Consider the following 19,278-nt stretch of genomic DNA (forward strand, 5'->3'; position numbering starts at 1 on the left):
TTCTAAGGGTAGTGATGGCTTGGACTTGTTCATGGTTTGAAGGTTCACTAGATGAGGATTCACTCATGTGTACCTGACCTCTAGGATTTGGCATTGGTTGAGCTGGGATCTTTCCCTTCTCTTGAATGCTTAGTGATTGAGTCAACTTGGTTAGTTGACTTCGAATGTCATCTAAGGTCCTATTGGTCTGGTCTTGAAATTTATAAGCTTGGTTGTTGATTCCTCCTTGTGTTTGCATGAATTGTTGAAGAGTATCCTCTAGGGATCTCTTATGAGGTGGTTGGTATGTGTTATGTGTGGGAGCATGAAATGGTTGGGGTGGAGGTTGAAATGTTTGAGGTACTGAAGGGCCCTCATTTCTCCATCCAAAATTTGGATGGTTCCTCCATCCAGGATTGTAGGTCTCAGAGTAGGGATTGCCTACTTGGTTTGAAAATGGCTTTCTAACATTACTTGAATCAGAAGTTTGGCCATATAGCACTTCCTTGAAGGCTGGAATGGTAGGACACTCAGTTGTCTTATGCCCTTTGCTCTCACAAACAACACAACTTTCCTCTTGTTGTTCACTCATGACATGCACTTTTTTAATCTCAAGAGACTCTACTTTCCTAGCCAATGAGGTTAATCTAGCATTGAGGTCATCAGTCTCTTTCAATTGGAACTTCCCACTTGAATGAGAAATGGTGTTTCTAGACTCGACATGAAGTGGGAGAGAAGTCTCCCATTGCTTTGTGTTTTCAGCCAATTGATCAAAGAAATCAAAGGCTTCACTTGGTTCTTTGTCATAAAACTCACCATTACACATGGTTGACACTAGCTTTTTAAAATCTGCGGTAAGAGAGTCGTAGAAGAAACTCACTAACCTCCACATCTCAAAACCATGGTGGGGGCATGCATTTAACAAGTCTTTAAACCTTTCCCAAGCTTGGTGAAATGACTCATTTGGACTACAAGAAAAATTCATCATTTGACGTTGTAAGGCTGCCGTTCTATGAGTGGGGAAGTATTTTTTCAAAAATTCAGCTTGCATTTCTCTCCATGTACCTATAGACCTAGGACGCAAGGAGTTTAGCCAAAGCTTGGCTTTATCCTTTAGAGAGAATGGGAACAATTTAAGACGAATAGTTTTCTCGGTGCATGTTCTATCAATAAAAGTATTACATACCTCTTCAAAGTCTTTAATGTGTATGTATGGATTTTCAGAATCCATACCGTGAAATGTGGGAAGAAGTTGAATCATGCCCGGTTTCAAATTGAAAGCTTGTTGGTTAAGAGGTAAGATAATACACGAAGGTGTACTTTGTCTAGCCGGGTGAAGATACTCTCTAAGAGTTCGAAAATTAGGTTGATCATTGAATTGTGGAGGTCCATTACCTTGAACACTCCCTTCACCCTCTACATCTTCAACATTAGCCATGATAAAAAAAACAATAATATAACAATTATATGAATACGAAAGGAAAGGAAAAGAAAAAGAAAAAAAAGATTGCAAATAAAAGTAAATGAAACGTAAAAGATAAAGTAATAGCTCAAAAATAAAAATACAACAAATTAAGAAATTCACTCTCTAACTAATAAGCAATAGTAACAACAATAAACATTAAAAGATAATTATAACAAGCATGAATAAAAGGCGGTAATACCGGCCAAGCACTTCAAACAATAAATATAAGAAAAATAACAACAATAAACAACAAAATAAAATAAAATGAACAAAAGGCGGTAGTACCGGCCAAGCACTTCAGACAATAAATATAAAAAAAATAACAACAATAAACAACAAAATAAAATAAAATAAACAAGAGGCGGTAAAACCAGCCTTATAATATAAACAATAAATATTATAAACTAATTAGAATAGACAATAAAAGAAAAATGGTTGAACCAACAAAAATCCAACAATTAATAGTCCAGTCCACAGTCCAATATCCGAAAAGTTGAGGTCAAATTAAATTTTTTTTAGGCGGTAAAACCAGCCATTTGATTTTTTATTTTTATGTATTTTTTTTGTTTTCCAATAATCAAATAGAAATTTGTTACCTTTGCTTGCTAGCTCCCCGGCAACGGCGCCAAAATTGCTTGGCCGCTTTTTATGTTCGGCTTGTTTTAACTCGCAAGTGCACAAGTGTGCGATGTAGCAATTAACTCGGTAAGATCGAGGTCATATCCACAGAGAGCTAGATCTGGAAATTAAGCTAGGTAACAAAACAAAACTCAAGAGAAATTAAATTAACAATAACTTGGTTGAAAATGATTGATGGATTTGTTTTCAAAGATGAAAAAGTGTAAATAGATTTTAAATGACAAGAAAAAGTAAGTCTTGGTCCAAATCAATTTTAATGGTGATGTATTGGTGATTCCTTTAACATATATAAGATAACTCAACCTAATATCAACGATGGTGATATTAGATCGGAAGATATTACAATGAAGTTTAAAAGGATGAAGATTGATTATTGCTTAAGAATGTACAAGTATTTTCATATTAAGTAAGACATTGAATCAAGCAATCTCTATACCAAAACTAAGGTTTGTGCATAAAAATTCAAGATTATAACATTACCTAAATGATTTCTAAAATTTCTTTGCAATAATAAACATTCATGAAGAAAATGAAAAGATAGACATTAAGATTCATTCATATCTTAAAGAACTCACCTCAACCACCATCATCCTTGATTTGGATCCAAGAAGAAGATTAGCCAACCATGATTAGATATAATAACACTTCAATAAACATAAAATGACTTGAATCAAACTGAAATAATGAGTTTTACAAGCTAAAGAACCGAAATCTATAAAGAAGAACACAACACAATTTCAGTAAAAATTCGGACACAAATCTGACTCTAACTTTGGACAGCAATTCGACCCTTTTAGAAGCCTCTCCTGGAGATGGCTATTAGAGACATATTTATAGGCCATTCTGTTAGCTTTCCAGATCATTAAAGAACAGCTCATTTGGACATCTGAGTCAAAAGTTATGGACAAAACACCGAAAGGTGTTCTGGAAAATCAAACCAGGCCAGCTTGGAGAACACTTTGGTGCACGTTTTTCTTCCTCCTTTATGAGTTGTCTCTTTCTTCTTTTGACCCAAAATAATGTCACAATGTCCCCTCCAGCTTTCCATCCATGTGCTTGCCCTCTTGGATCAATGAATTACCCAAATAAATCAAATGTTATTTATTATGTGGACATGTAGGATCATGGATTGTGTTTGGGCTGATTTGGAAGGTGATTTGGGGCTGATTTGGGGCTGATTTGGGGCTGAATTTAAGCATCAAATAAGGATACAAATGTACCTATTATTTGGGCTAAGATTGACTTTGAAACCTTGAGTGTTTGATGGTTGAAGTTTGCACACAACATAAGGCATGTTTGGGCTTGAAATAAATCATATGATATTCTTTTCTAGAATTGGACTTGAATTGATTTTTGGGGCAAATTTGGAGCACTTATTTGAACCAAGATTTGCTTCAATCTTCAACTAAATTTCTCTTCAATTCTTTGTTCCGAATTCCGACGTTGAATTTTCTGAAATAATTCATTTAAGCTCCAAAAACCTATCGAGACATTAAAAGAAACTTCATTACTAAAAAGCACATCAATTATTATAAAAAACCCAAATAAAAATAATAAATACATATGTAAAATAAGAGACTTAATGATACTTTTGATGCACAATCGGTAATCTTTATAGGAATATTGTTATGGATGCGACGAAAATGAATCAGGCTTATACAACGGAATGTTTAATCATAGATGAAGAATCAAATGAAGACGCGACTAGATTTTTTAATCTTTTCAAAGACTCTAACGAACTATTATGGGATGAGTGTATAAATCACAGTAAATTATCAATTATTGTACAAGTGTTCACCATCAAGTCAGATCATGGGTTGAATGAGGTCGATTACAAAAAAAATTATTGAATGGGCGGGAAGCATTTTACTTGAAGAGAATAGGCTGAAAGAGAACTTTTAAGCTACTAAATCCATGATGAAACTCTTCAGCCTATCATACCAAAAAATTGGCATGTTTTTAGATTTTTGAATGTTATACAACCTTGAAAATACAGAGTTAACCGAGTATAAAACATGTGGCATGCGCATTATAAACCCAGAACTGGCAAAGGAAAAACTCTTATTGCACATAAAAAATTTAGATACTTCTCAATTACTCCTAGTCTGAAAAGGTTCTTCATGTCTCCAAAGATTATTGAGCACATGACATGACATCATTTATATAATACGGTAGATAAAATCATGATGCACCCATCCAATAGTGAAGCTTAAAAATATTTTAACATGGTGCATCCTCAGTTTTTAATGGAATCTAGAATCATATATTTTGGGTTATGTACAGACGAATTCAACCTATTCATATCATTTATTGCTTTTTATTTTTGTTAGTTGTTGATACTCATGATTTACAACTTGTCATCGGGGATATGTATTAGGTCGGAGTTTATGTTGAAATTTAGGTGTTTGTCTTCGACCATTGATTGATGAGTTAAAGCAGTTGTGGTCATCCAGGACTTTGACTTATAATGTCTCGAGAAAACCAAATTCTCAGATGAATGCAACTTCAATGTGAATCATCAATGATTTTTCTTCGTATAAAATGGTTTCTGATTGGACCACGTATGGAAAATTAACATATCCATATTGTATTGAAAATAATAAGGCCTTCATATTAACAAATGATGGTAAAACCTTTTTTTTTTATCATCATTGATGATTTTTGCCAATTGATCACAAGTATAGAAAGAACAAAAAAAAATGTTGCACCGCCGCTACTATCGGGTAAAGAATTATATGACGTGGTGTTATTGTACGATGACATTGTGTTTGATTTTAAATCTGATAAGCAAAAGTTTCTAGTTTTGGTTTGACCTATAATTAGGTAAAACAAAGTATTTTCTAGGATCTTTTCTGGTTGGAAGACCATTCTCCCCTATCATAACTTTGATGTTATGTATATTGAAAAAAATATGTTTGAAAACATTTTTAATAAATTATAGACGTTTGACAACATGCAGGCTAAAATGGATATTTTTTTGTTTTGTCACTATAAAAATATGAAGTTGGTTTATGATGGATCATGGGCTGTAAAGCCCAAAGCTAGTTTCGCTTTAGATAAGAATGCATAGTTACTTTTATGCAAATGGCTTAATAGTCTATATTTTCCTGATAAACATGCTTCAAACATATCTAGATTAATGAATTTGGAGGATTGCATATTGTATAGAATAAAGATTCATGACCGCTACGTATTTATGTAAACATTCATTCCACTAGTTTACTAAGATTTATTGTCATCAAGGATATGAGATGCACTCACAAAGATCAATCATTTCTTTAAATATATATGCTTCAACAAGTTGTAGACACAACACATAGAGAGAAGTTTGAAATGAATATTGTCCAGACAATCTGCAAACTTGAGATGATATTCCTTTTATCATTCTTCAACTCAATAGAGCATCTACCCATATATTTCTCATTTGAGGTAAAAGTTGGAGGCCTAGTCCAATATAGATGGGTGTATCTATTCGAGATGTTAGGAATTACACATACATCGTAATTAAATTTCTATTGTCTTTTTTTTTTAATTCAAAACATTTATTTAATCTCATGCAGGTACTTGTTCATCCTTAAAAGAAAAGTAAAAAAATAAAGCACATGTTAAAGCTTCGATATGTAAGACTTATATTGTTAAATAGATCTTAATATTTATCTTGTACTATAGTTAAGGATTTGCAGACGACTCGAAATGTTTCAACCATTGGATGCTTGCAATTGGTTCTGAGCACTCAATCTCTGTAGTTCCAGGCTTTAAACCAACATATTGAAGCTCAGACTGTCCATCTTGTTGCTGAGATGACCAAACTCTGACGATTATACATGAAGCTGAAATCACACATGGGTAGTCACATGCTCCCCTTTATCGCCCCTCGGTCCTGGCAAAGACCCGACTCTTCCTTCTCATTCAGCCCATTTCTTTTAGATGAATTGTATTTGAACTGATAGATCTTTAAATTTGTAATAAATATTTGGTTTTTAATTTTATTTCATTTCTTTTAACTATTTTCTACCTTGTTTAATAGACTTTTCTTTTTAAAAAATATTTTAAAATCATTACTGACGATTTTACCAACGAATTAAGTCTGTCTGTATATTCTAGAGAGTTGAAAAAGAATTACTGCAAATGCTATTCTCATTGTTTAATCATCGACAATTTAATTCCGACGGTAATATTATAAAATCACTGATGGAATTACATTCAATATTTTTGTTGGTGATATGTCATATTCATTGATGAAAATATCAATGAAATAAAACAAGTAATTTTTTTTTATTGACACACCTTTTCAGTCTATAAATCCATCGGTGATTATATTACTAATGGAATGATTGACAAAACAAGAATCATCGAGGAATGCTTTTTTGACAAATAGTAATTGTTTGTGAGCATGTCGGTAGAGGTTCTTGCTAGCAGAATCAATTTCTAACTAATAATGGAATATTTTATCGATAAATTGTAAAATTCTAGTAGTGGATAGCTATAAAATTAGTATAATTGTAAATATAAAAGGATGGAGAAAAGAGAGAAAAAAGAAGGTAATATGAATTTTCGAATCATATAAGCAGAGTTTGGGTTTGTGATGTTTTTTAAAATTATTTTTTATTGAAAATAAATTAAAAGAATTTTTTTTCAGATCTTTTATTTTTTTATATATTAGCACTAAAAAAACATCAATTTAAAATTTTTTTCAAGTTAAAAGAACTTTTAAAAAGCATCTAAAAGTATAGTTATTAAACTTGGCCAAGTAGTTAACTCGATTAAGGAGTCATGTCTTAGGTTACATGGGTTGACCCGAGAAAATTTTTTAAAAATAAAATTTTATATTGAAAATTAAATTTATATTTTCTAGGTTTATTAAAAAAAATATATAAAAGTTGGGTCTCACCCGAATTCTAGGTTGATCTGGCAGGTCGCCTAGGTATAATCGGGCCAACTTCAAGCCCGACTTTTGCCTATTTAAAACTTGGTAAATGCCCTTTGTTACCCAGGTCCCAGGTTAACCTGTAAGGCCGGACCAGGTTTCATAACCATTCCTAAAAGTAGAAGCAGAAATCATTCTAAACACCTTTATAATATTTTACGGGTCAAATAGATTAATCCGAGTCAATAAAAGGTTGACCCACGGAGTCCTCTATGTTTAAGCAAATCAACTCCTATTTATTTTTTTAAATTAACTCACGGTAGGTCATGAGTTGAATTGTCGGACCTGTCCCGTTTAACAACACTGCTAAATTCCTCTATAAATTTGAGTTAACAAGGCATGATACCAGATTGAACGAATGTCCCAAGCATTGCCCTTGTTTTAATCACGCGCATTCACCCAATTTAATGAATTTATCACCCTTTAAATTTTCGACTGATAATTTATGCCATTTTAATTCTATATCACGCTGCAAAATTAAAGCCATGATTGCACAAGAAATAATTAATAACCCATGCAATCACATTATATATATATATATATACACACACACCTCTAAAAAGTAGATAAATATTTGAAAGATCGATCACAATCCACAAAAATCACTTGTTGGCTCATAGAAATAGCCATTTAGCAATGAAGAAAGCCCCCAAGATCATCAACAAGGTTGTTGTTACAGCACTTGTTCTGGCGTTGGCCATCAATTTTACTCACCAATATTGTTTTGTAGCAGCCAAGAAGGAGCGTATTCTATATGAATTCACAACATGGCATGTGTATGTTGTCAATGGACTAAGCAATAACAGGGAGCTGTCTGTTCATTGCAAGTCGAAAGACGATGATCTGGGCTTCCACTGTCTTTCAGCAGGCGATAATTTCACTTGGAGTTTCAGAGAGGATTTCTTCCTTAGAACACTGTTCTGGTGTGATGTGAACAAGGATGATGCTCATGCCGTGTTCAAAGTGTTTTGGCATGACGTTCTCCTCTTCTACAAATGCATGTGGAAGAACTGCATTTGGACTGTAAAAGACGATGGCATTTACATAAAAAATCTTGATCATGGAGGTCTTGATGAGCTTTATCGTAATTGGGAACCTGCAGGGCAGTAGATTGAATGTGTTAGATGAAATGTTTTTATAGCGGTTTTTTTTAATGTATTTTTTATTAGAAAATTTATTAAAATAATATTTTATTATTATTTTAAAAAAATTATTTTTGATATCAATATAATTAAAATAATCTAAAAATAAATAAAAATAACTTTCAAATTTTAGCCAAACCCATTTAAAATGCAATAAGATATATTTTAACGAATAAGGATAATCTTTTTTCTTGCTTTTGTTTTCTTTATCATTTCATTGTCATATGGAAGTGTTAATAACCAAATCGTTAATTCTTATGCTGTCATCCTATATTTATTTAACAAAAACTAAAAGAGAAGGTTTATAAAGTACTATTTACTGAAACTATATATATATATATATATATATATATATATATATATATATATATATATTAGATTTACTTAGGATTAAACTTTGTAATTTGTTTTAATTTGTTTTTAATAGAGTTATATATTGTCTTCTCATGACTCGAGTCATAAATTTGATGAATTAATTCGAGTTGAATCGAATTTTTTTTTTTAATTTTATCCTTCAATATTAGGTTAATTGAAAACTGAGTTTTATAATTTGTTTTGATTTGCTTTCTATGAATTTATCATGGTTTTATGATCCGAATTGCGGATTTAGCAGCTTAACCTAATTTGATCCAAGTCAATCGAATATGTTGTCATCTTAATATTTTTTTAAATAATATGTCGTTTTGAATTTTTTTAAGTCAAATAATGTTTTTATAAGTTCTTATGGTTACTTTTGGACATGTTAAGTCGATCAAATCAACCCCACACATTTTATTTTTTATATTAATAAACACGTTCACAACACTTGTACATTTTTTAACGCTCACGTAAAATTAAATTTGAAGCACAACATAGAGTGGGCTAATAATATTATTTCTTTTAACTAAATTAAATGTTTGTATTAACGTGGGTGTTCGAGCCAATTTACGTGCACCTCGATTAATCCCACGGGTTCTGAAGTTAACAACTATGTAAGCCTTTAGTGGAGGCTGAGGTTTGTAAAACTTGAACTGGTGACCTCTAGAGAGCAAACTTAAAGTTTGATTAGTTGAGCTATACCCTTAAAGATTAATTAAATCAAACTTTTTAATACAAGATATTAATGGATATGCACAAATTTTAAACTGAGAAGAATTTCATTAAAATGATATATTAAAATTACAGTAAAATCATTTTTAAGTCTCATTCAATGTGATGAGAACTTTATATTCTTTAAAAAATTGTTAATCATAATTGTACGAATTTTATGATTTAGGAAGATGAGAACCTTGTATCCTTTAATTTAAAAATTCAGGAAAAACAAAATATTTCTAACTATTTGGGCCTAGACTCACGGGCCTAAAAATAATTAAGGCCAAGGGCCCAAACCTCAAGACAGAGAGAGTGAGAGAGAGGGACACCACTTGACTTGCCCTCAAAGCCAAACTCCTCTCTTCTTTAATAAAACACTCTGCGTCTCTCTCTGTGTCTCGCAACAAAAATCAAGAAAATCGAAACATGGGTCAGGGACCATCGGGCGGTCTGAATCGGCAAGGGCTACCAGGAGACAGAAAACAAGATGGAAGCGACAAGAAAGACAAGAAATTTGAGCCGGCGGCGCCACCAGCGCGGGTGGGCCGAAAGCAGCGGAAGCAGAAAGGGCCGGAGGCGGCTGCACGGCTGCCCACGGTGACGCCGCATACTAAGTGTAAGTTGAGACTGCTGAAAATGGAGCGAATCAAGGATTATTTGTTGATGGAAGAAGAGTTTGTGGCAAATCAAGAGAGGCTGAAGCCACAAGAAGAGAAAGCTGAGGAGGATAGATCCAAGGTTGATGATTTGAGAGGTTCGCCTATGAGTGTGGGAAATTTGGAGGAGTTGATTGATGAGAATCATGCCATCGTTTCCTCTTCGGTTGGACCTGAGTATTATGTTGGGATTTTGTCTTTTGTTGATAAGGATCAACTCGAGCCTGGTTGTGCTATCTTGATGCATAATAAGGTAATCTTGGGGTTTATTTTTCTTGATTTTCCTTTTTTTTTTTGGAAATTTTGAAGCTTTTAGGGTTTTGGATTGTATTTGCTAGTTCAAGTGTGATGTTTTTTTTGTTGGAGATTGTAATGTGAGGGTTTGTATGTTTTTTCTTTTTTGAGATTAGGGGTTTGGTTGTTTTTAATTTTGTTGGTTTTGAATTGTGTGGTTTTATGAGTTGCTTAGGTTTTGAACATGATTAATATGGGTTTCCTGATTTCAGACTAGACTAGTAACTAGTTCTTTGGTCCAAGGTGCAGTAAGAAACTGATAATCTAGGTATGGGTCGGTGATGGGTTTGTGTTTTGTGGTATTTGAATTGAATTGAAGGGTATAGTCTTGCTTGCTGGATCCTGAAGTGCTGTTGTGAACTTGGAATGTCTGCTGTGATGAGTGTTGAACGGAATCCAAAGCAATGAGCATTTTCTTATACCATTATTATGATCTTAATAGATTTGGAAGTCGAGGTTTTTGCTTTTGTGTATGACATTTTGGATGCTTACAACAGCATTATCAACTCCTCGCCCAGCTTGATCATATACTATCTTTGCAAATGTAGCTTCTTCTAAAATTACAGCTTCAAGTCTGGTGCAACATAATGCAATACTTTGGATTACAAGTAGTCTGGCAAAATTAGCATTAAAGATTTCACAATGTATGCAATATGATTATTCAGGTTCTTGTGGAGTATGTAATTATTGGCTGGATGCAGGCCGTATGGGTTATGTGGTTTGTCTCATGCCAAATTATGCATGTTTTCTTTAAAGAAATTGTAATTTAATTTGTTACCTTATTAAAGTTTTCATGTCAATTGATATATCTCATTTAGGAGAAAGATTTCGATTATAACTTGGATGCTTCTTGACAGGTTCTATCTGTTGTTGGGCTTCTTCAAGATGAAGTTGATCCAATGGTATCTGTGATGAAGGTGGAGAAGGCTCCATTAGAATCTTATGCTGACATAGGTGGTCTGGATGCCCAGATCCAGGAAATCAAAGAAGCAGTTGAGCTCCCACTGACTCATCCTGAATTATATGAAGATATTGGTATTAAGCCTCCTAAGGGAGTTATTTTGTATGGAGAGCCTGGGACTGGAAAGACCTTGCTTGCAAAGGTGTGTAATCAAAATATTTTCCATTGCACCGTTGCACTTCTTGATGTCATCTTTGACTTGACTCTGAATCCAACATGGAGATTTTTCACCAAATTATTTTCTTTTATAGTTGGCTTTTGTTGCTGTGTCTCTTTTTGAAAGCCCAAGTAAACACTAATTTCATTGATTTTAAACCTAGAAACTGCTTATCACATAACTATGTTAGTTCAATGTATTCCAACATCAAGCAATCATTGCCAAGTTTAACCCGCATCACATAATTTTTTGCTTTGTTCAGAATGACCAGAGAGAATTTTGTGCTTGCAAAATCAGTGACTTATGTTTCTACTCTAATATTCCTGGTATTTTTCATACGACTGCAGTAAATTTCTTGTTGAAAGCATACATGTAAGCATTTAGATGGTTTTTGTGCCTTGATGCGGTTGTTCTGTTGAAGTGCTGAATGTTTATATGGTTTTTACATGGAGGATAGCTATCTTATCAAAAGTGGGAGTAAATTTATTTTTTCTGTTAATTTCTCTGTAATGGAATGGCATTACAATTTTATATAAGCTGACCAAACTAAACTGACTTCATAAGCCTTGGTGGTTTCCAGGCTGTGGCTAATTCAACATCAGCAACTTTCTTACGTGTTGTTGGAAGTGAATTGATTCAAAAGTACTTGGGAGATGGCCCAAAACTAGTGAGGGAGCTTTTCAGAGTTGCTGATGATCTCTCTCCATCTATTGTCTTCATCGATGAAATTGATGCTGTTGGTACAAAGAGGTGAGTTAGTAAAATTTACAGTTTACTTATGAAGTGGGAATAAATAAAATATTTATGTTCTTACTGATATGATTTGAAATGTTTCTGCTTTAATATGTCTTACAGGTATGATGCCCATTCAGGCGGTGAACGTGAAATTCAGAGGACCATGTTGGAACTACTGAACCAGTTAGATGGTTTTGATTCGAGAGGAGATGTTAAAGTGATTCTTGCAACCAACCGAATTGAAAGCCTTGATCCTGCTTTGCTTCGGCCTGGTCGGATTGATAGGAAGATTGAATTCCCTCTTCCTGATATCAAAACAAGGAGGCGTATCTTCCAGGTATGCATGGCTTGATCGTGTGAAATAGCATTTGGAAGTCATTCTTTTTGATTGTTTGTGATCTTATGTCTTATTGCTTTGCTTTTTTTATTATTGAATCTGTCAAGCTTGCTTTTACAATTAATCTCAATATGTGGATTGTAGATACACACAGCAAGAATGACATTAGCTGATGATGTCAACTTAGAAGAATTTGTTATGACCAAGGATGAGTTCTCTGGAGCAGATATAAAGGCAATATGCACTGAAGCTGGATTGCTTGCTTTACGAGAGCGGCGCATGAAGGTGAGCCACACATTTTGATTTCCTTAACTTTTGTTGGTGAGAGTATTTGGATTTCTCTTGGTCAAGATTTAGATTGTTCCTCAATAGAAGTTTAGTCATTCATTTTTCTGGGAATCCCAATGACTCCAATTTCCTTTTATTACTATTATGTGATGGGGGATTGGTCCCCCCCATTGTGTAGCCCAAGGTTCATTTGGAACCCTCCCCATGAACTGAAAACAAAAATTAAAATACACACACGCATGCACACACGCACACCCTACTCGGCAACCCCCACCCCAGTGCTCCTGCTGTTATTTGTTTGCATTTTATCAGTTTGAACTTTGAACCACATACATTGAGCTGGCCTCAAGGCTGAAAAGCATGGTCTGCAGTGACACTCTGTCATTGTAAGTTTGCTACTAGCTTCTAGCTTCTGGCCTTCTTTAATGAGGAAACTTAATTTTTTAATGTGCTTTCAAGGTAGTTTTTGAAGTTGTGCCTGTGTCTAGATATGTGTATATCGGATGGTTTTCCAGGTGGTCATGATCTAAAATTTCTGCCCTGCAGGTGACACATACCGACTTCAAGAAGGCCAAGGAAAAGGTGATGTTCAAGAAGAAAGAAGGGGTGCCTGAAGGACTCTACATGTGATGATATTGTTGTCGTATCACCTGGGAAGTCCATTCTAGTCGTGCTTTTCTATTTTTGGACTGTTTATTGTAAGTTCAAGTTCGATTATTTGTTCCTAGACTCGAGAATACAAGGTTGTCTGCCTGTGTATGAAGAAATGATAAAATTCTAATTGGGAAACACCTTAAATTTATTTTGCGATTTCCAATTTTATTAGTTAAAACCAAGGAAATTCTAGGCATCCGCCCCGTTGTATGACAGCAGCTGTTATGACTTATGAATGCTACACCAAAAAGCAAGGTTGTCAATTTCATTCCGTTCCGTCCGGAATGATCAAAACATTCCATACCAATTCAAAAAACGAAACAAAATAGAACAAATTTCATCTCATTTTAAATCTTGGTCCGTTCCGGATTTTTTGACTAAATTCCGTCCGAAACGTTCCGATTTTATTCCACATGTTCCGTTCCGCTCTTGAAAAGCCATTGAATCAAATTAAACCTTATTTAATTTAATTAATTAAACCACCCAATTATAAAAAACTCTTTTTTATTACTATTTTCTATAACAATGATATTAATAATAACATTGAAAATTATTATTATTATTTTTATTAACAATGATATTAATTTTTTAAAATTAGATTTATCACTAATATATATGGTTTATATTCATGTTGTTTTTTTCATGTTTATACTTTGTAGGGATTTGAGCAAAACAAGGGATGCTTTAAATTTCATTAGCCTTAATAACATTTACCTAACTTTATATTTAAAATATTTGTGTTAAAACATTTTACTTTCATAATATTTTGATATTTTGTTTAAGTTGAATTACTTTAAGTTAAAGATCTATTTAATTTTGACTATTTAGAAATATTTTAAATTTTGAAATTATATTTGTTTGGCATTGTGTTTGTATTGCATAATTTATAATTAATTTATCTTGAATTTGAATTATGTTTGTTGAATATATATATATATATATATATATATATATGAACAGTACAACCCCGAAACGGCACGCCGAAACATTCCGAAACTGAAACATTCCGTTCCAATTAAAAAAATAAAATACCTATCAAAATGGAATTGACAACCTTACCAAAAAGAGCTCGCTTTCTTGGTTACTTGCTAAACGAGCCACTTGGTTTCTGGCAGATAAATGCCATTTACTGGTGTTAAGATAGGGATCTGTATTATGAACTGGGACGGTTGATGAACATGCCTTTGGGTTGGGATTGTGGGGGTGGCTGGGAATGTGGTGGTGGTGGTGGTGGGGGTTTTAAAGTGTGTTTTATTTAGAAATGTAGTAAAATATGTTTTTATTTGAAAATATTAAAAAAATTTATTTTTAAAAAAAATTAAAATTTTTAAAAATATAGCTTGTATTTTTTTTTCAAATACATTTGAAAACTCTTGAAATTTTAGGGTAGAAAAAAAGTTATAATTTATAGTTTTTTTTAAATAAATTATTTTTTTAAAACTGTAATTACGGATGATAAGGGCTTGAAGCATTGGGTTGTCCAGTAAATTTATGGATTATTGAGTTAATTTTATAAATTATATTTTTTTTTTTATTAAAACAATAATTTTTGATCTTTTACCTTTTCTTTTAGAAAAAAATCTTTGATATTCACTTGATTTAATTTGAATTGAATTTTATCAAGTTATTTTATTTATTAAATCAACGAAGTAAATTATTTATTTTGGTTCAAATTAAAACCTAATTTAGATTAGGTTTTAAATCATGGATATTTTGAATAAATCAAGCCACCGCATCAATTTAAAAAGAGGTAGTGGGAAAGTAACCCATGGTACATATCCACTTATCTCTTTGAGTCCTGATTTTGGGATCAACAGGAGTTTTATTGTTAGGCAACGCTACGATGTCCTTGAACTTGCTTCACAGCGGCGCAGCAGGAGGCGGCGCCGGCGGCTAATAACACTAGGATAGAAATTAGGGTTAATTGATCCATCCATCTATGGAAGTATTTTCGTGCATGCACTTTTAAGAACTAATATCCGGCACTGTTTTGCTAGTTTTTTCTTTTCTTTTCTAATTGATTGTTTAGAATTATTTCTAAAAGATCAGCTTTGAATGTTATGAAATTATTATAATTATATTAATTTGTTTCATTTTTAATCATATAAATTTCAACTAGATTTAAGTAAAAAAAATTAGAGAAATAAATTGAATTATTCCAAGATTTAATGATTGATAGTTATGATAAATTTATATGTCCTTAAAAAATAATTACTAAAAAAATTTCATCTAACATTAACCATTTTTAATTTAAACATGGATATAAAATTAACAATACATTTATGAATATTTTTTTTTAAATCACTGTCCTACCTCTTTTTTAAACATGGTATGAATTATTAAGAAAAATATGAGGTAATAACAATAAAAGATACCTTTCTTCTTCTTCTTTTTATTTTCTGTTTTTTTTTTATTATTATTTTAAAACTAGACTGGTTCAATAATGGGTAAATTCAAAACCTAAATTGGTCTAGATTAAAGAAAAATAACTCAGCTAATCTAGTCAATTTAGGCTTGACTCTGCAAAGTGCAAAGCTTGACCATCAATTTGTTGAATTTTTTTTTATTAAAAGAATATTATTTTTATTTTTTAAAATAAAAATTAAATGGATCTTTTTAACATGTAAACCAGCCTTGCCTAGTAATATTGAATAACAATGAACTCTTATAGAAGGATCATAAGAATTGCAAAACATACAAGGACTCAATCAAATCAAAACAAAGTATCGGAACTCAATCAAAAACCTTCGAAGAATACAGGGACTAAAGTTTAATGAAGAAGACAACGCTTATAAACCATCGCAAATTCATCGTATTGAACCCCAAAAACGCTACCGCAGCAAAGAGGAGTCCCACAGAGAATCGGTGGTCGGTGAAGCGTCTCAGCCTCTCAGGGCCGCCATAGCTATTATTTCACAGTTTAGCGAGAGCTTAAAGAAGAAGGAAGAAAAACACAGAAGAAACAGCTTGATGGGAACCAAGCACAAGTGCCAAGTCTGTCATGAAGCTGAATCTAAGTACAAGTGCCCTTCTTGTCGTGTTCCATAGTAAGCAACAAAACCAGACTCATTGGCTTGCTGTTTTCTTTTGGACAGGATACAGCTTTTCTTTATCTTTTGATGGAATTCGTGTTTTTCTTTTTTGCAGCTGTTCTCTTGTCTGCTTCACCAAACATAAAGGTATTTTCTTTTTTTATTGTTTTATCTTATTTTCTTTATTTCAATATCTTGAACTTGAAGAAGTATCATGCTTGGAAATATATTGGAAATCCCAGGTGAATTATGGAGAAGATATGAAGCATGCTTTTTTGGAGTTTATTTGGGATAGATGATAACTAGAATAATTAGAGGCAGAACACAAAGTTGCTATCAGGGGAAGTTAGGCTTTCTTTTGATTTTACAGACCGGGGCTCGGAATATGAACATAGGAAATATTAGGTGGTGTGAGCAATGAAGTTTGCTTTTTGGCAGTAATTAGCGGTGCTTGTTTACTGATTTGTGAGGATGTTGTTGGAAACTTTTGTACACATGAGATTTGAAGAAAAACTTATCATTTTATAATTCAGAGGGGAAAGAAAACCTTTCAGAGGTTGAGGCTTCTGGTCTAGTTTAGATTTAGGTAAAGCTGACCAGAGTTTATTGTATCACATATTTGTCATACTGCTATTGTTGGAAGTGGCATGGTATCTGGTACATGGACTAATGTGAGTTTTAAATGAATGGTGCAGAAACCCCTTGTGCAATACCAGTATCTGTGGAGGAAAAGCCAGGTAAGATTTTGTTCCTCGATGAATGTTGATGGATGATGTGATTCAGTGCTGTACTTCATGTTCTTGCAACTTTGTGATGTGTTTTTTAATTACATGGTTCGTTTCTCCTTGCCACCTCCTTATATACTCTGTAGGCTGCTTGTAGCTCTATAACGATTAAAACTCTTAACAGAACAGAATATAACTGTTAATGTCCTTTCAGCTCAAGGAACTTCATTGTTATATGATACTTAATTCAAGATTTTATCTTAGAAGTTTATATTTGGAATTTTGTTTTACTTTGAATTTGTCAGTTGCTGATGTGAAAGTGGTGGAAAAAAGGCCAGTTAAAGTTGATGAACCGGGTGAGGTGCTGCTAAAGTTGCAACTAGAGTCTATAGGTATGTTCTTGTGACTATTGTTGAAGGCGATGCTTTTAATATTTCTTTGTAGGAGAGATAATTTGCACTTACTGTCACATCTTTTGTAAAGAAGCTTTTAAAGGCTGAGGAAAGTGACTGCCTTCTATTTCCCCCCAATTTCTCCATTTTTCAAGCAATATAGAGGCTCTTGAAGTTATAGCAGCACGGATTTTATACTGATGTCTAGGTTAATAAGTATCAAACTTGCAAAAGCATGGTAAAATGAAGCAAATTCAGAGCGACTAGGATACAAATTCAGAAAAATAGTTCTTGCCAAATGCCATTGGTTCTCAATTAGAATGATTTGCAGTCAGCATTTTGTAAATTAAAATAGAAAGCATTCACAACTATGTGTGAGGTTTGCTCCTTGTAAGGCTACTCTAGGAACCACTCTAAAGTACTTGTGAACCAAATAGGTGAACATATTTCTTCTTTCTGATTCTACAATTTATACTTGAGGTATTTAAACTACCATTACATGTGTGAGGGCTCTGCCTGTTTGTTAATTGACAAAAAAATTATCCCAAGTTTTCTGGTTCACACTGTTCATATCTTGTCCGGCAGCTCCTTGTTAAAACAACCATATCTCTGATCCTGTTCCCATTGAGACATCTTGGTCTCTTCTACCATTGATGTATAAGTTTGGTCATTAATTAGCGTAGTGTGCAGTGCAATGAATGACTAATCGTGTTGGCATATTTTATCCTTTAATTTGTTAGTTGAATGTCTTTGTTATGTGTTACTTTATTTATAATTGTTAAATGCCTAGTGACATAATAAATTATTTGGGAATACAAGATTCTTTTATCTCGACACACATGTTATACGACAGAAGTTCGATGTTGTCTGATTAAGATAACTGGTCAGGGTTAGGAGCATTACTGGGTCCTAATATTTTAACTCCTGAAACCATGACTGACAAGATGCTCTTCTACGAGGAATGAATCATTGTCTTCTTTGGCATGCAGCTTCTTCCAGTGAAATTCGTAATGATTTGATGGACGAGAGCCTTCAAAAGCTCATACATAAGATCGATTGTTCCACGGACCCAGAAAGTGTAAGTACTCTGATTTCCACTTAAATGAGAGGAAGATATCCTGTTAAAACCTGTTGTTTCCTCTGTATAGGAACTCGACGTAGCTATGGGAGTTGATGTATTCCGCATTTTCACTGACAAGGTAGCTACCTTATATTGCCAATTAGAGTTTAACATTCAGAGCTATAATGGTGAATACTTGTTGATAATGATGTTGCCCTGCTTTTTCTCTGTTCCCAGATTCTGTCTGCTATTGGTTCATGACTGCCAGCATTCGTAGACAGAAGCGGAAGACATGGCTTGAAAGAAATTCGACATTCTGTATGATGTGTGCCTGGAATATTTTGCGCTATAATCTTTGAGCCCGTTCAACCGTTTCCGAAGTTTTGAGAAACTTATGGATGTGTTTAGCAATGTAAAATTATTTTCCTTTTCCAATTTTCTTCGCCTTATCTAATGAAAAATTAAAAAAACATGTTAATTTATTAAAAACAAAGACGAGTTTTTTCACTTAAAAAAAACATCGAGATTACAACTATATTTTATATACAAGTAAAAATTATCATGAAAAAGGAAATTATATTGTAACTCGAAAAGAAATCTTTATAAATTATTATAAGAAGTAAATTTATGACACTTAGCTAAATATAAAAATGTTAAAAAAGTAAAAAATTAAAATTCACATTTTCTTCATTTAGAAAGCAGTGAAAAACTTATAAAGAATATTAAAGAGAATTTGTAAAATGTGTTTTCTAAACCAAAAAACT

General features: G+C 33.1%; 3 protein-coding genes across 3 annotated transcripts; all 3 read left to right on the top strand.

The window, feature by feature from the left end:
• Window positions 1-7,646: 7,646 nt before the first annotated feature.
• Window positions 7,647-8,120, top strand: LOC133691776 (S-protein homolog 1-like). Its single transcript, XM_062112368.1, has one exon. The coding sequence runs from the start codon at window positions 7,647-7,649 to the stop codon at window positions 8,118-8,120; it is 474 nt and encodes a 157-aa protein (XP_061968352.1).
• A 1,439-nt stretch (window positions 8,121-9,559) lies between these two features.
• Window positions 9,560-13,459, top strand: LOC133692386 (26S proteasome regulatory subunit 4 homolog A). Its single transcript, XM_062113283.1, has 6 exons — window positions 9,560-10,132; window positions 11,031-11,276; window positions 11,872-12,041; window positions 12,147-12,363; window positions 12,508-12,648; window positions 13,198-13,459. Exons 1-6 carry the CDS (start codon window positions 9,650-9,652, stop codon window positions 13,279-13,281), a joined length of 1,341 nt encoding a protein of 446 aa, XP_061969267.1. The 5' UTR covers window positions 9,560-9,649; the 3' UTR covers window positions 13,282-13,459.
• Window positions 13,460-16,112: 2,653 nt separating this feature from the next.
• On the top strand, window positions 16,113-18,949 carry LOC133691472 (uncharacterized). The gene is made up of 7 exons (XM_062111988.1): window positions 16,113-16,352; window positions 16,453-16,484; window positions 17,033-17,074; window positions 17,368-17,454; window positions 18,444-18,532; window positions 18,603-18,653; window positions 18,752-18,949. Exons 1-7 carry the CDS (start codon window positions 16,276-16,278, stop codon window positions 18,773-18,775), a joined length of 402 nt encoding a protein of 133 aa, XP_061967972.1. The 5' UTR covers window positions 16,113-16,275; the 3' UTR covers window positions 18,776-18,949.
• The last annotated feature ends 329 nt before the right edge of the window (window positions 18,950-19,278 follow it).

This window comes from Populus nigra, chromosome 4, assembly GCF_951802175.1.
Source record: "Populus nigra chromosome 4, ddPopNigr1.1, whole genome shotgun sequence".
NCBI classification, from domain to species: Eukaryota; Viridiplantae; Streptophyta; class Magnoliopsida; order Malpighiales; family Salicaceae; genus Populus; species Populus nigra.

What these genes read in the sequence shown, in the direction of transcription:
- LOC133691776 (XM_062112368.1), top strand. Translation starts at nt 7,647, where the DNA reads ATGAAGAAAGCCCCCAAGATCATCAACAAGGTTGTTGTTACAGCACTT.
- LOC133692386 (XM_062113283.1), top strand. Translation starts at nt 9,650, where the DNA reads ATGGGTCAGGGACCATCGGGCGGTCTGAATCGGCAAGGGCTACCAGGA. An exon ending in GAAAGACCTTGCTTGCAAAG is followed by an intron (nt 11,277 to 11,871) that starts GTGTGTAATCAA and finishes GGTGGTTTCCAG; the next exon opens with GCTGTGGCTAATTCAACATC. An exon ending in CAAGGAGGCGTATCTTCCAG is followed by an intron (nt 12,364 to 12,507) that starts GTATGCATGGCT and finishes TGTGGATTGTAG; the next exon opens with ATACACACAGCAAGAATGAC.
- LOC133691472 (XM_062111988.1), top strand. Translation starts at nt 16,276, where the DNA reads ATGGGAACCAAGCACAAGTGCCAAGTCTGTCATGAAGCTGAATCTAAG. An exon ending in CTGCTTCACCAAACATAAAG is followed by an intron (nt 16,485 to 17,032) that starts GTATTTTCTTTT and finishes TGAATGGTGCAG; the next exon opens with AAACCCCTTGTGCAATACCA. An exon ending in TCCGCATTTTCACTGACAAG is followed by an intron (nt 18,654 to 18,751) that starts GTAGCTACCTTA and finishes CTCTGTTCCCAG; the next exon opens with ATTCTGTCTGCTATTGGTTC.